Source organism: Pempheris klunzingeri, chromosome 12 (genome assembly GCF_042242105.1).
Source record: "Pempheris klunzingeri isolate RE-2024b chromosome 12, fPemKlu1.hap1, whole genome shotgun sequence".
Taxonomy (NCBI): domain Eukaryota; kingdom Metazoa; phylum Chordata; class Actinopteri; order Acropomatiformes; family Pempheridae; genus Pempheris; species Pempheris klunzingeri.
The window spans coordinates 6,675,685-6,687,969 of NC_092023.1; the positions used below are offsets into that span (position 1 = coordinate 6,675,685).

Genomic DNA, 12,285 nt, shown 5'->3' on the forward strand with positions numbered 1-12,285 from the left:
GGTGGTCCGCTTCTCTCCCCTGGGTTGGTGGTATCCCCGGAGTGCTTAGTCCCCTTCAGCACCTTTATTGTGTGAAAACTCGGGTGCTCACCCTTGGCTGTCTCATGCTAGACTAAACGCTGCGCAGCACTGGCTGGTAGCGAAATAGCCCCCAAAACCTCCCCCTGGATGTAGCCACGCATGCTGCGAGCCTGGGGCCTTCCAGAGTTTATTGTTGCCTTTGTGGCAGAGCTTAGAAAAGCCATGCTCTTGATGACAAAGCAGAACACCAAAAACAAACAATTGGCTGGCCTGCGAAAGCACTGGGTTGTCACACACCATTATTTTGTTTCTTAGTCAGCTGCTTTCTAGATCCCTGTTTGATATGGCAGATTGGATGTTGGCCCACCATCGGACAGAGGGGAAATTTCGTGCAGTGCATTTTGTGTGGACGGTGGAGAACTGTTCCTGCCAGAAGTGACTTGTTGATACACTTTGTAGGCTACACTGCGCTGAAAAAAACAAGTGCGTTTTTCAGTGGTTACCAATTATGTTTTGGTTCATGATCACAAAACCACCATAAACTACAGAAATGTGTTCCTTTTTATTAATGGGCATGCAGGCTCAAAACTCTAAGAGATGATTATTCAATACAGTCAGTGTTTAATGGTTGTGTTATATCTTAGAATTAGTTCTGTTTATAGCCAAAATAAAATTACATACTGAAAGGTGTAGCAAACAAGGTAAAACTGAACTCACTACGGATGCAGTCCTGATCTGAATATCTAATAAAAGGTTCAGTCTTTATTTCTAGACATTAAGTTGTTTTTTTCGACGGAAGCAATCAAAGAGAGGGCTCATAATCAAATGTAAAGTATGCCGCAATGTTTGTGTTTTGCTGGGCAGATGGCTCATAAACAGAAGTATCTCAGCGCTCTATTTTCTAACAACAAGACAAAAAGCCTCTAGTCTTTTTTTTCCCCCTCCGGATACATTAAGTCGACATCTCGATACAACTTATTTTCTGTTTGTATTTCTGCTCTTTCACACTTGCAATAACATTAAGTGAAGATTGGAGGAAGAGAGAATGATAGAAGGATGAGAAAGAGACAGAAGAGCTTCTGCTTCAGGTTGTTCTCTGCAAGGCTGTGGTACAAGGTCAGTCAAAATGTCCGTCAAGACGGATCCAGTAAGCTGAAACACATTAAAATGGCCTTACATCAGCTTTTCAGCACATTTTGGCCCCAGCAAAGGCAATGGCTCAAGTGCAGATGGTGACAGCTAACGTGAAAATTAAGCTACTAAACAAAAAAACGTAACGGGCGTAATGTAGTTGAAATAATGCTATATAGCTAATTGCTCTCTCTCTCCTCCTTCCTTTCTCTCACATTCACCGAGGGCTACCCCGTTGATCCTGTAACATACACTTGTCACACAAATATCTACATCTCAGCACACTCATATGTGTGATATATCACTCAAATACTACAGATATACTATACGACAGCTACTTGCAAAGACGCACAAAGAGCCACAGTTTAAATGAAATCCACAATCATTTTCTATTGCTTAGCTTTCAATACTTATTATTTTCCACAGTACCACAAAAAATGTTCTGTCTAAATAATGAGCATCCCCAAGGATGCCCAACAGGAGCCTGCTTGAATCTTCAGGTAAAGGCAGGGATCTTTATCAGTCACTAGCGCACTAGATGAATACCTTATAAATCCATCTGTGCTCATGTATGTGTGGTGGTGAGAGACATCACTCTTCTCTAGAATGTACAAGTTGCAAAATGTTGTTGCCAGTATGGACACTATTGCACACTTGCATGACTGGTATTGTGCTCCTTAGTGCATCACTTAAAAAAAATGTCACAGATTTCATTGTGCAATTGGTGTGAAGTTCATTTCCACGTTGTAAACCGTGGCGCTACAGCCAGGGGGAAACGAGCAGTGACATTTAGGGGCACCTCTTACCTGCAGCCAGGAATGAAATTTGTAGAAAATGTTTTCTGTTTTATCTGTGATTGAGCTTGTGAGGAGATTCATAAAAAATAAAAAATGTTCCTGCAGAACCCAGCCAGATATTCAGTAACTTGTTACCACACAACTGTATGCACATATAGAGTCAGAATGAGCAAAAAATATTTTCTTTATCATTTGCAGTCATTCAGTTTTGAATTTTCTTGAAGAAAAGTAGAAAAGAAAAGTACGTGAACACCAGTTAGAATGGTTAAAAAAAAGGGCTGTGTGGTCGAACACTGACAGATAGTTTGGACAAACACTCACACACAAAGTCAGCTTCCCCAGCAGAACCAATGTTTTGCCAAAACAGACGGCCTCTGTTCAGATTTAAACCCCATCTATATATTTGTATGGATTCTGTTTCATTGCTGCTTATTCCCCCATATAACACTACATAACACTGTCATCAATAAACCACCTCACTGTCGTTCCACCCTCACTCAGAGACCGTACATTACAGGTCTTGTGCATATTTTCCATGGTTGACGAGACAATGTCAGGATCACACTGCCCTCTTTTCCATCTATATTCAATGGTTACGAGTGGCAGTAAATTCGAGGCCTGGGCGAGATTACAGAGCTGTCGAGAGCTGGAAATGAAAGCTTTGTGTTTATCCTGCTGGTCAGGCCTCCTGGGCTGCAGTGACATACACTAGCAGGGCTGCGCAAGTACCCCCTAATATTTAGAGGGTAATAAAAGCTAATAGGAACATGCAAAGACAGTTCTCTTCTCTTCAGATTTAAACTGAGCTGGGGATGTTCAAGCTTTAGAAAAGAAAGCAAGTGTTTTCTCTTGTGTCCAGTACAGATAGGAAAAGGAGTCGTTTGCAAGCTCACGTTTGTTTCTATTATTATATTTGAACAATGCTGGCTCTGTCAGATAGCACCAGATTCATTGTGAGACAATTCAAAAAGTCATCTCTTTGCTGTTGACAGATGATTGCCAGATGTGATACAAAGTGCAGCTGTGCTTCCTTTCTATCACAATAAGGAATCGATCGCAAGAAGTCATCAGTGCTGCTGTCTGTGCCAGTTTATCTGCAGTTCAGGATGGTTGACCACAGAGATGTGGTGCTGACAGCTTTCCGCAGCTCCGTCTATATATTGACTTCAAACCAAAAAGAGGAAGTCGCTAATTACTTGAGTTTGATATATCGGCGTTGCAACGTTTCCAATGACAACTGCAGTTCATTATTGGCCCACTCCGCCTAACGAAGGGCTTATTAAAAATGTAAAGAGCACTTTTCCACAGCAGAAAAATAAGACACTGTTTCTTGTTGACTATGATAGGACTGATTTCTTTTCCCAAAGCCACTGCGCAATCAGTGTCAGGAATGACCATCGATATGTATGTACATTACCTTTTTTTTTGAAGTACCGTCACAGATGAGAGCACTAGAGGCCCGGGGTTAAAATGTATTTATGTCCCTTGTACACCAAATGCAATTGTGATTGTGAGTCTCTGCCAGGCCTGAAAAGTAATCATACTGTAGACTGAAGATGAGATTTAAAATATGTACATTTTAATATCTGCATTACAAGAGTACTAAAGACATTCAAATTGAGGCTCTTTTATCAAAGGAGGAAAACCCAAACCCAGAGACGTACGCTGTCAAATGCTGTCACATAGAACATTTAGCCACTGCCTACAATAATGGAACATTCAATGTTATTTTGCAAAGAATATGTCGAGGCTTTTTTTAAGAATTATGTTTTGTTGAATCATTTTTTTGATATCTAAAAATGTTGTCGACAAATCCTATATTTATACAAGTGGTCTCATTGAGGTCAAGATGCATTTTTTGAGAGAAACCTGTCCACAAAAATAAACATCACGAAACACATGGTTTATTCAAGTAACATTAGATAAGTATTAAAGAAAACAGCTACAAGTGTATAGTGCTTATAAATACTTAAAAAGGAATGAGAGATTTTGTGTCTTACACCAATGTTTAATTAATGCTTCCACATACGAGCTGAACTATGCTGCTACATCACAATGAAAGTGGAATATGTAAACAATAACAGCATAAATTTTTTAACCTGGTATGCCCATCCTCTTTTTTTTCATTTTCTGCCAGCCTTGATAATGTCACAATCAACACCCACTGAGCATGGGGCAACGTGATGTTCGCCCACATTCATTTTCTATTGGACAACGGCAAATTGTTTCGCAAGGCATTATGGGATTAAAACTGACAAGGCACTGACCAGAAAAAAAGAGGGAGGTCAAAAGGTGGAAAAATTCAACTTCATGCAAATGAGAGCAACATTTATCTGGCAGTTATTCAGTATTTTGCTGAACAGCCAAACAGCTGTGCAGCGGTAGGTTTAGTCGTTACCTCACGTAGATGCAGGTATGTCGAGGTGAAGATCATTGATGTTGAGGAGTGTCTCTGTGTCCCTGGACTCCAGGATTACATGCACGTCACATAAATGCTTGAAACAGTGCGGGTTGCGAAATGGCGTGTATGATGTTTCACTGTACCTGCCCTGCTTCAAACAATAGACAAGCAAAGTTAGCGGCTACTTTGTTAACACAGTGGAGCGACTAGCGGCTAAAGAGCCACATATTTCCCTCATGAGTTGGTGGAGACCAAAAGCGAAGCTAAAAAAAAAACGTGCTTCTACTGCTCCGAAGTGGCCAGTTAGTGCTGGCTTGGTGTCAAAGTAAATCTTCCTGTTTATAGGGAGCATTAAAACCACTTTAAAAGCAGTTTCCCAAACCTCAGTTAGACCATGCAGTACATCATGATTACTACACTTTAGATCTGATTAAAGAACAAGGATAAAGCAGTTCTGCTTTATAAATAATGTACTTTGCAACCCTTTGGACTTAATAATAAACATCAGATGAGCAACATATAACCATATAACCATGGAGTGAACGCAGCCTCTTATTTTCTAAACCTTGTGGGAAATGGTCACGGAGCCTTTAATGTTAGGAACATCTTGAGTACACTATGTATACATTCACAGTCATTTGACTGATGAACTTTAGGTCCTTGCGATGATCCATCAGCCTCTCTCCCACACACCTCGAGAAGGACGTGCGACATGGTCGTCCCCCACACCACCGCACCCCCCCTCACACTCCCCCCTGCGTCATCCTTCAGATTTCTCACTTGAGGCAGAAGAGAAACAGACGCAACTTTGATCCCCCTCTCAAAGACGCGCAGTGGAGGGGAGCGGAGCGGAGCGGGCTGCCTGCAGATCCAGTCTTGCAGGGAGGCTTTAGGAGCGACCTTCAAGTCTCCACAGGTGGAATTGTCCAACAATGCGGGACTGCTGCTCGGCTTTACACCAGACAAAGAGCGGGCAGTTGAATTGCTTTTAATCGTTTACCTGAGAAAAGTCGTGGAAGCCTCTGCAACGTTTGGTGGTAAGTGCCATGGATGTGTAAGAGTGAGTGGGCTTTGTTACTGTTTACTTTAACAGACTGTGACTCCCCTTCAGGCTGTGGTGATCTATAATAGTTTAATTCTCCCCTCTAGTAGCTTATTAGATAAAAGTTTGATTTTATAAACTACCTCAGAGCACTAATTTAAAGTATATTTTTTGTTCCAGCTCTGCAGATATTTATGTTTTTTGCATAGCAATGCTTTGGGAAAAAAAAAAAACATTACTGGTCTCCGTAAGCAGTAACTGGAGATCACTTTTGAGTGATGACTGTGAGCGTTAGATCATGGATCATCATCACCATCACCATCATCCACCTCTTTGTCTCTTACAGTATGTGTGTTTGGTTAGCAGCTAGGTTTATTGCACTGTGCAACTACACCCATACACGTCTCGTATAACCTGGTTTAATGCATGTCTTTTTTCTTGTAATTAGTTTTATGTTGTAGTTTTGCTTTACCTTATATACACGCAGGGGGATTTAAGTGTCCACTTGCGAAGCAAATTAAATGCCATGTCATGACAATGAGCCTAGTCTGTGACATTGGCTTGCAATAAAGTGTCAAGGTCCTAATAAATTACATCGAGGCATGTGCTAGATTTAATGACCTCACCCAGAAGCATTTTTCATCAGAGAATATCATAGAGATGTCATGTATGCCAGCATGACTACATCTGAAGCCCTGGCATCATGCAATTTATTTAGGTTATGTCTTGTGGAGATGAATTTTGACGCTGCATGAGTAATGCTGAGGTGGGGGCTTTCTGTTTCAGGTCAGCATGCGCAGCCGTTGCCAAAGAAGATTCAGCCTGTTTAAATGTTCATCTTCACACAAATGACTAAGCAATTAAGCTGGTTTCAAGGAATCATTGGCATCATGCATCCAAAAAAATCATTTTTAACCTAAATTTGTTGGATTAAGCTGTTCTCAAACACAAGTCTTTCTAAACCAGAATAAGAGTGTGTTCTAAGAGATGGGGGAGCCCAACATTAGCCACATGGTAGCGGCTTACACAGAGATGCAGGAGAGTCACCCAGCAAGCAAAGTGGATCATGTGGACAACTATGATATGGACTATGGCATCCCTCCGGATGAGATCCCAGACACCACCCAGGGCCAGGCCTTCTTTGTGGCTACCATCGTTATAGGCATGGTGCTTGTGAGTATCATGCTCGTTTGTGGGTTTGGAAACTTCATATTCATTGCAACACTGACACGCTACAAAAAACTCCGCAACCTCACCAACCTGCTCATTGCCAACCTGGCCATCTCAGACTTCATTGTGGCCGTGGTGTGCTGCCCGTTCCTGGTGGACTACTACGTGGTGAAACAGCTTTCCTGGGATCACGGATGGGTGCTGTGTGCCTCTGTCAACTATCTCCGGACTGTGTCACTGTATGTGTCCACGAATGCATTGCTCGCCATTGCAGTTGACAGGTGAGTCTGTTATTTCTTTCATATTTCTTTGACAGGATAAACTGCAGAGATTTGAATGGAAAGATTCCGTGTTTTCATCTCTCACATAATCTGCATTCCTGCACAGCTGTATGAAAAAAATGCATGAGAGTAGAAAATTGATTCTTTTTGTTTCTCCAATCCTTCCATTGGACTTTAGATCTTTGGCCGACTTTGCTGACATGACCTTTCAGTCATTCACTGTTTTCTGTATCCAAGAGATGTGAGATATTGACTCACTGACGCTTTTTTCATGATTTTTATTGGCGGCTACTGTAAACACATTTTTAGATTAGAGCAGACAACAGGTGTACAGGTGTTTCAAACAATGGCTGTATTGTAAAATAAATCTTTTAAATGTGTTCAATCAGGCTACAATGATCCCCTAACCACATCTGAATTTAGCTGAACTACTCCCAAACTGCTGCAAAATACATTTATACTGTACTACTACAAGTGGAATCACAGCGGTTCTGCTCTCTGCAGGTTCGTAGCTTCTGGCTTCATTCACACTTAAGTCCACATGTTTACTTTTATCATCAATTCAGTCCTTTTCATGGCATAAACTGGCACCATTCTGCAACTGAGATTTGGGGATTTAGATTTGTCTTGATGTATAACTCATCAAAATATTGGACTTGTATTTGTGCACACAGTCACTAGGAATTCAATGGCTATGCTATTCATTCATTTTTGATTGTAAATTAGCCTAATAAGTTCCCTTGCTGCTCTGTTCAACACGCAGTAGGTAGATATTCTATTATATTTATCTGTGCCAGCTACATTATGTATTTTGCCATCTTCTGGCACAGGCTGAAATATACTTCAAACATGGACCAAACGCTGATGGGCTGAGCATGAAATCATTAGCATTAACAAAAAAAAAAAAACAGTATTCAACAGCATTCAATAAGACTTGGATTTGGCTCTCGACATAAAAGTCCTCACGACTAAAGGACAGATCAGTGGATTCTAAAACAATCTGTATGAGCATCTCTGGCACCTCCATTGGTTGGATGAAGACTCACCAGCAGGACTCTTGTTTAAGTTTAAGTTGATTTGTATTTGATGAAGGTTTGGAAGAGATCAGCTTAAATGTTAGATGGAAATAACAATAACTGGAAAGAGAATGGATACATTAGTGAGCACATGTGCAAAAATACCAATTCTGAATTGCATGCTGAGGGTATCAGTAGGGAAAGACAACAAAGGTAGAACAGGACACTTCAAAAAGCACGTTCAGTTAATTAGTGGATGAAAGTGAAGGCACAGACACACACATGTTCAGTAGCTGCCCTGTCACTATAGGAAAAGCATGGGTGTCAACAATATAATTACTGGTGACTGGATTCATTTAGCTGCTTCTGTTTCAGGGTCCTGGTATTGTTCATGCTGGCTCTGTGGTCTACTGGGACACTTGAATACAATAGAGCTGTTGTTAATGTTGTTAGAACCACCTCTGCTTTTCCTACTCTGGGTTAGGGGTCAGGGTTAAGGTACTGCTTTGATTCAAGAAGCACATAATCCAAATTTGAAATGTGTTTCAGAGAGCCTCATCAGAGGAAGGATTAACTATTGTAGATTAACTCGTACCTCCTCCCTATTTAAACATATTTGTTTACTTCCCGGGGGAAACAGGTTTTTGTCTCTGGATGTTTTTATGTCTTCACACTGGCAACAGTCATGGCCGGAGACGTTATGTTTTGGGGTTGTCTGTCCATCTGTCCACACGTCAGTCTGTCAGTCCCATTCTTGTGTACGTGATATCTCAGAAAGACCTTGAGGGACTTTCGTTCACTCTGGCAGAAAATTGGACCGCTTGGACTCGACTTTGGTGGGCAAAGGTCAAAGGTCAAACAAAACAGTTTTTTTTTTCATGCACTAATAAAGACAATGACACAATGATGACATTTTATATCCAAAAGGTCAAAGGTCAACTTCATTGTGACATCATACTGTTCTGCTAAATCACTTTTCTGACCATTATTCAACACCATAACTCAGGAGACTGTGACACTAATCTTGGGTGTAGACAGACATGGATGTAAACTGCTTGACTTGATTGTTTGGTGGAGACACATGATCGTGTATTGAATAATGTAGTGTAAATGTAGTTTTTAATGATTTTATTTTTTTATTTTTCAAAATAGCCATGACCTTGGGCATAAAATGGCCATTATTGTTCAGGTCGTCTGTCCATCTGTGGTACAAATGTGTACTTGGATTCACAACAGAGTAAAGAGATGAAAAATAAGATGAATAATAATATGTCACAGAAATTAGATAAACTCAACACCATAACTCAGGAACAGAAGGAGAGATTCTGACCATATCTCACATTTAGAGGGATACCGAACACTGATCTTGTTGCCCACCTTGTCTCCAGTCATGGCTAAAACATTTAGTTCTATCAGGATCATCTTTATTGGCCAAACGTGTGAACACATACAAGGCATTTGACTCACTGAATTTATACACTAATAAGAAGAGTACAGTAGACCAAGAATAATAAATCTTAACAAAGTCAAGTCAAATCACTTATATAGATGTTCACAAATCCATAATTTGTCTCAAGGGGCTTCACAATCAGCACAGCAAATGACATCCTCTATCCTTAAACCCTTGAGGAGATGAGGAGCAGTGGTAGTACACCACAAGCTGACATATAGACACGAACATACGTGTAAGAGAGCTTCCACAGTTTCAAAGGTTCAGGTTTAAGATGCCTTGAGGTGAGTATTGGTGTGTTGGATAACGAGTGTTTTGTGTGCCATGGTGATTATTTTAAATTACTGTTCAGTCAATAATCCTTCCAACATTCAGTGAGAGAACTAGTTGACAACAAGCAACAGCCTCTGAGTGCAGCTTGTTCCACAGGCCAGCTGCCAAACTAATGGGCAATCATTTTTTTCTTTGTAGGTGGTGCTCAGGCTGAACATGTAGAACATAAGTGCATTCTAGGGTAGTGCACATGGCAGCATTGTAGGGGAAAAACAAAATGAAAATAGAATTGAATTGGACAACATTGCTAGAAAATAAATATGACGTATTTTTTCAAAAACTATACACAATCAGATTAAATAAGAAAAAAATATGACATCCAAATGAAATATGAAGTCCAAGGTCTAGAACGGCAGTCAAACTGAAATCTGTGGTGCATGTTAAAAATCCTTTATTAATTCATGAATAAAGAAATGAAATGAAGGATTTTAAATATTAACTACTGGAGTAACTTGGATTTCTATTTGAGTGCTGTTCTGCATCTTAGACTCCCACCTATGCTATACTATGCTTGGCAATCAAAGTTTTTTTTTTTCCATCTCATTAGTTGTGCCATCCTTGGGAAGCACCTGGTTTTTCAAACCAACATTTCTACCAAGATTTTTCAACTATACACCATACACCACAGAACAATCTGCTGCTTCGCTCTCACCCTCAACATCTTTGTGTTACTGGAAGCTGGTGTTAGTGAGGAAAAAACAATGGTGGACAGCGAGGTAGATTCAGGAGGTTTTCAGTAGGTGGGGGCAGTCACACTGCTGAAGGGCTGTAGGAGGTCACATGAATCTAAAGCGAGCGTTTTCACACACGTTTACTGAAAGACGGAGCAGGAGCACAAGAGAGGTGACGGTCTTTTCACAAATAGTGACAGCCTGTAGCACTAGGGACATATTCGTATTCATGATTTCCAGAATTTCCCCCCGGGGATCAATAAAGTATTTCTATCTATCTATCTATCTATCTATGATTTATTCCCGTTGAAAAGACATTGAAAAGTGCATTGTGCATAATATGGGACCTTTAAGTAAAATAAAGTGTATCCACATTGAAGAAGTTGATCCATTGATGTTTCTATGAACATATCATGATGATAAATATGGGACTGTTTGTAGAAAATATACATGAACATTTTTAATTGAAATCATTCATTTAGATGACTGTTGATCAATTCCTTAGAAACTGATATGGATTAGAGATTGTGTCTTATGTAGCAAAAAGTCTGTATAGTTATACAATGAGAAGAAACAATGAAAATGGCCTTCTACTAATATGAAAAATTCAGTTGACTGAATAATGGAGCACTGTGTATTGAACTTTAATCTTTTTTTGACCAAGAGCCATTTTCCAAAGCTCAGCACTCAGACTGCTAAAAAGGTTCTTTAATTGTAAAATATTACAGATTTCTTTTCTGCCTCCTCAAAACAACAATGTGTCTGTGTCCTTTCAGGTACATGGCTATAGTCCATCCTCTGAGACCACGTATGAAGTACCAAACCGCCTACTGTCTGATAACTGGAGTCTGGATTATTCCCATTCTGATATCATTTCCTTCTGCCTACTTTGCCTCTGAGACCATGTACCCTCATGGCGGTACCACCCCAACCACTCACAAAGTCTTCTGTGCCCAGATCTGGCCTGTGGACCAGCAGGCCTACTACCGGTCCTACTTCTTGTTTGTCTTTGCTTTGGAGTTTGTTGGGCCTGTTATCATCATGGCAATGTGTTACGCCCAAATTTCCCGTGAGCTCTGGTTCAAGAATGTCCCAGGTTTCCAGACGGAGCAGATTAGGAAGAGGTTGCGTTGTCGCCGCAAGACGGTGATGGTCCTGATTGGAATCTTGACAGCGTACATCCTGTGCTGGGCACCATACTATGGCTTCACCATCCTGCGAGATTTCCATCCAACAATCATCTCCCGCCAGAAGAACTCATTGGTGGCTTTCTACATCATTGAGTGCATAGCCATGAGCAACAGCATGATCAATACTTTCTGTTTTGTCAGCGTCAAGAACAACACAGTTAAATACCTGAAGAAGATTGTATTGCTGCGCTGGAGGTCAACGTATGCCCCCAGTAAGACTGTCGATGAGATGGATATAAGGTCCTCCTCCATGCCTGTAACAGAGGAGATTGAATGCATTCACCTGAGATGAAGAGAAGAAAATCTATAATGTAACAGTTAGATTTGAACTATTGATGTACAGAAACTACATAATTGACAGTGATGATTTTGACATATTGGAAAGATTTAATGCATGCTTGAGCTTTAGAAAAGTCCAGCCCTGACAGTATATTGGTTAATGGAGCAACAGCTCAGTACAAACAGTACAGAGGTACAGTACTTCTATTTGAGGTATTATGAGAATGTAATTGTTGTGTATGCTGTGAATATACATTGTGTTATTGTGAATCGTTGTGTATAATATATATTACACAGAAGACTTGTAAATAACAACTGGCTCTGTCCATTGACCAACTACAGTTCATAAGGTTAATCTCTGTATTGCTCGTATCTGTTTTGTTTATACTGATTTTCGTTAAGGTCAAAAACTCTTCATGCTGAAGTCTTTTCATTGACCATTCCTCTTGCATTTTGATTTGCGTGTGTTTTGTATTATCCTTTTTTACCTCTTGGAAACAATT

General features: G+C 40.4%; 1 protein-coding gene across 1 annotated transcript; it reads left to right on the forward strand.

Annotated features, from left to right (window-relative positions):
• Positions 1–6,379: 6,379 nt before the first annotated feature.
• On the forward strand, positions 6,380–11,795 carry prokr1b (prokineticin receptor 1b). The gene is made up of 2 exons (XM_070841523.1): positions 6,380–6,843; positions 11,090–11,795. The coding sequence occupies exons 1-2, from the start codon at positions 6,380–6,382 to the stop codon at positions 11,793–11,795; spliced, it is 1,170 nt and encodes a 389-aa protein (XP_070697624.1).
• Positions 11,796–12,285: the final 490 nt, after the last annotated feature.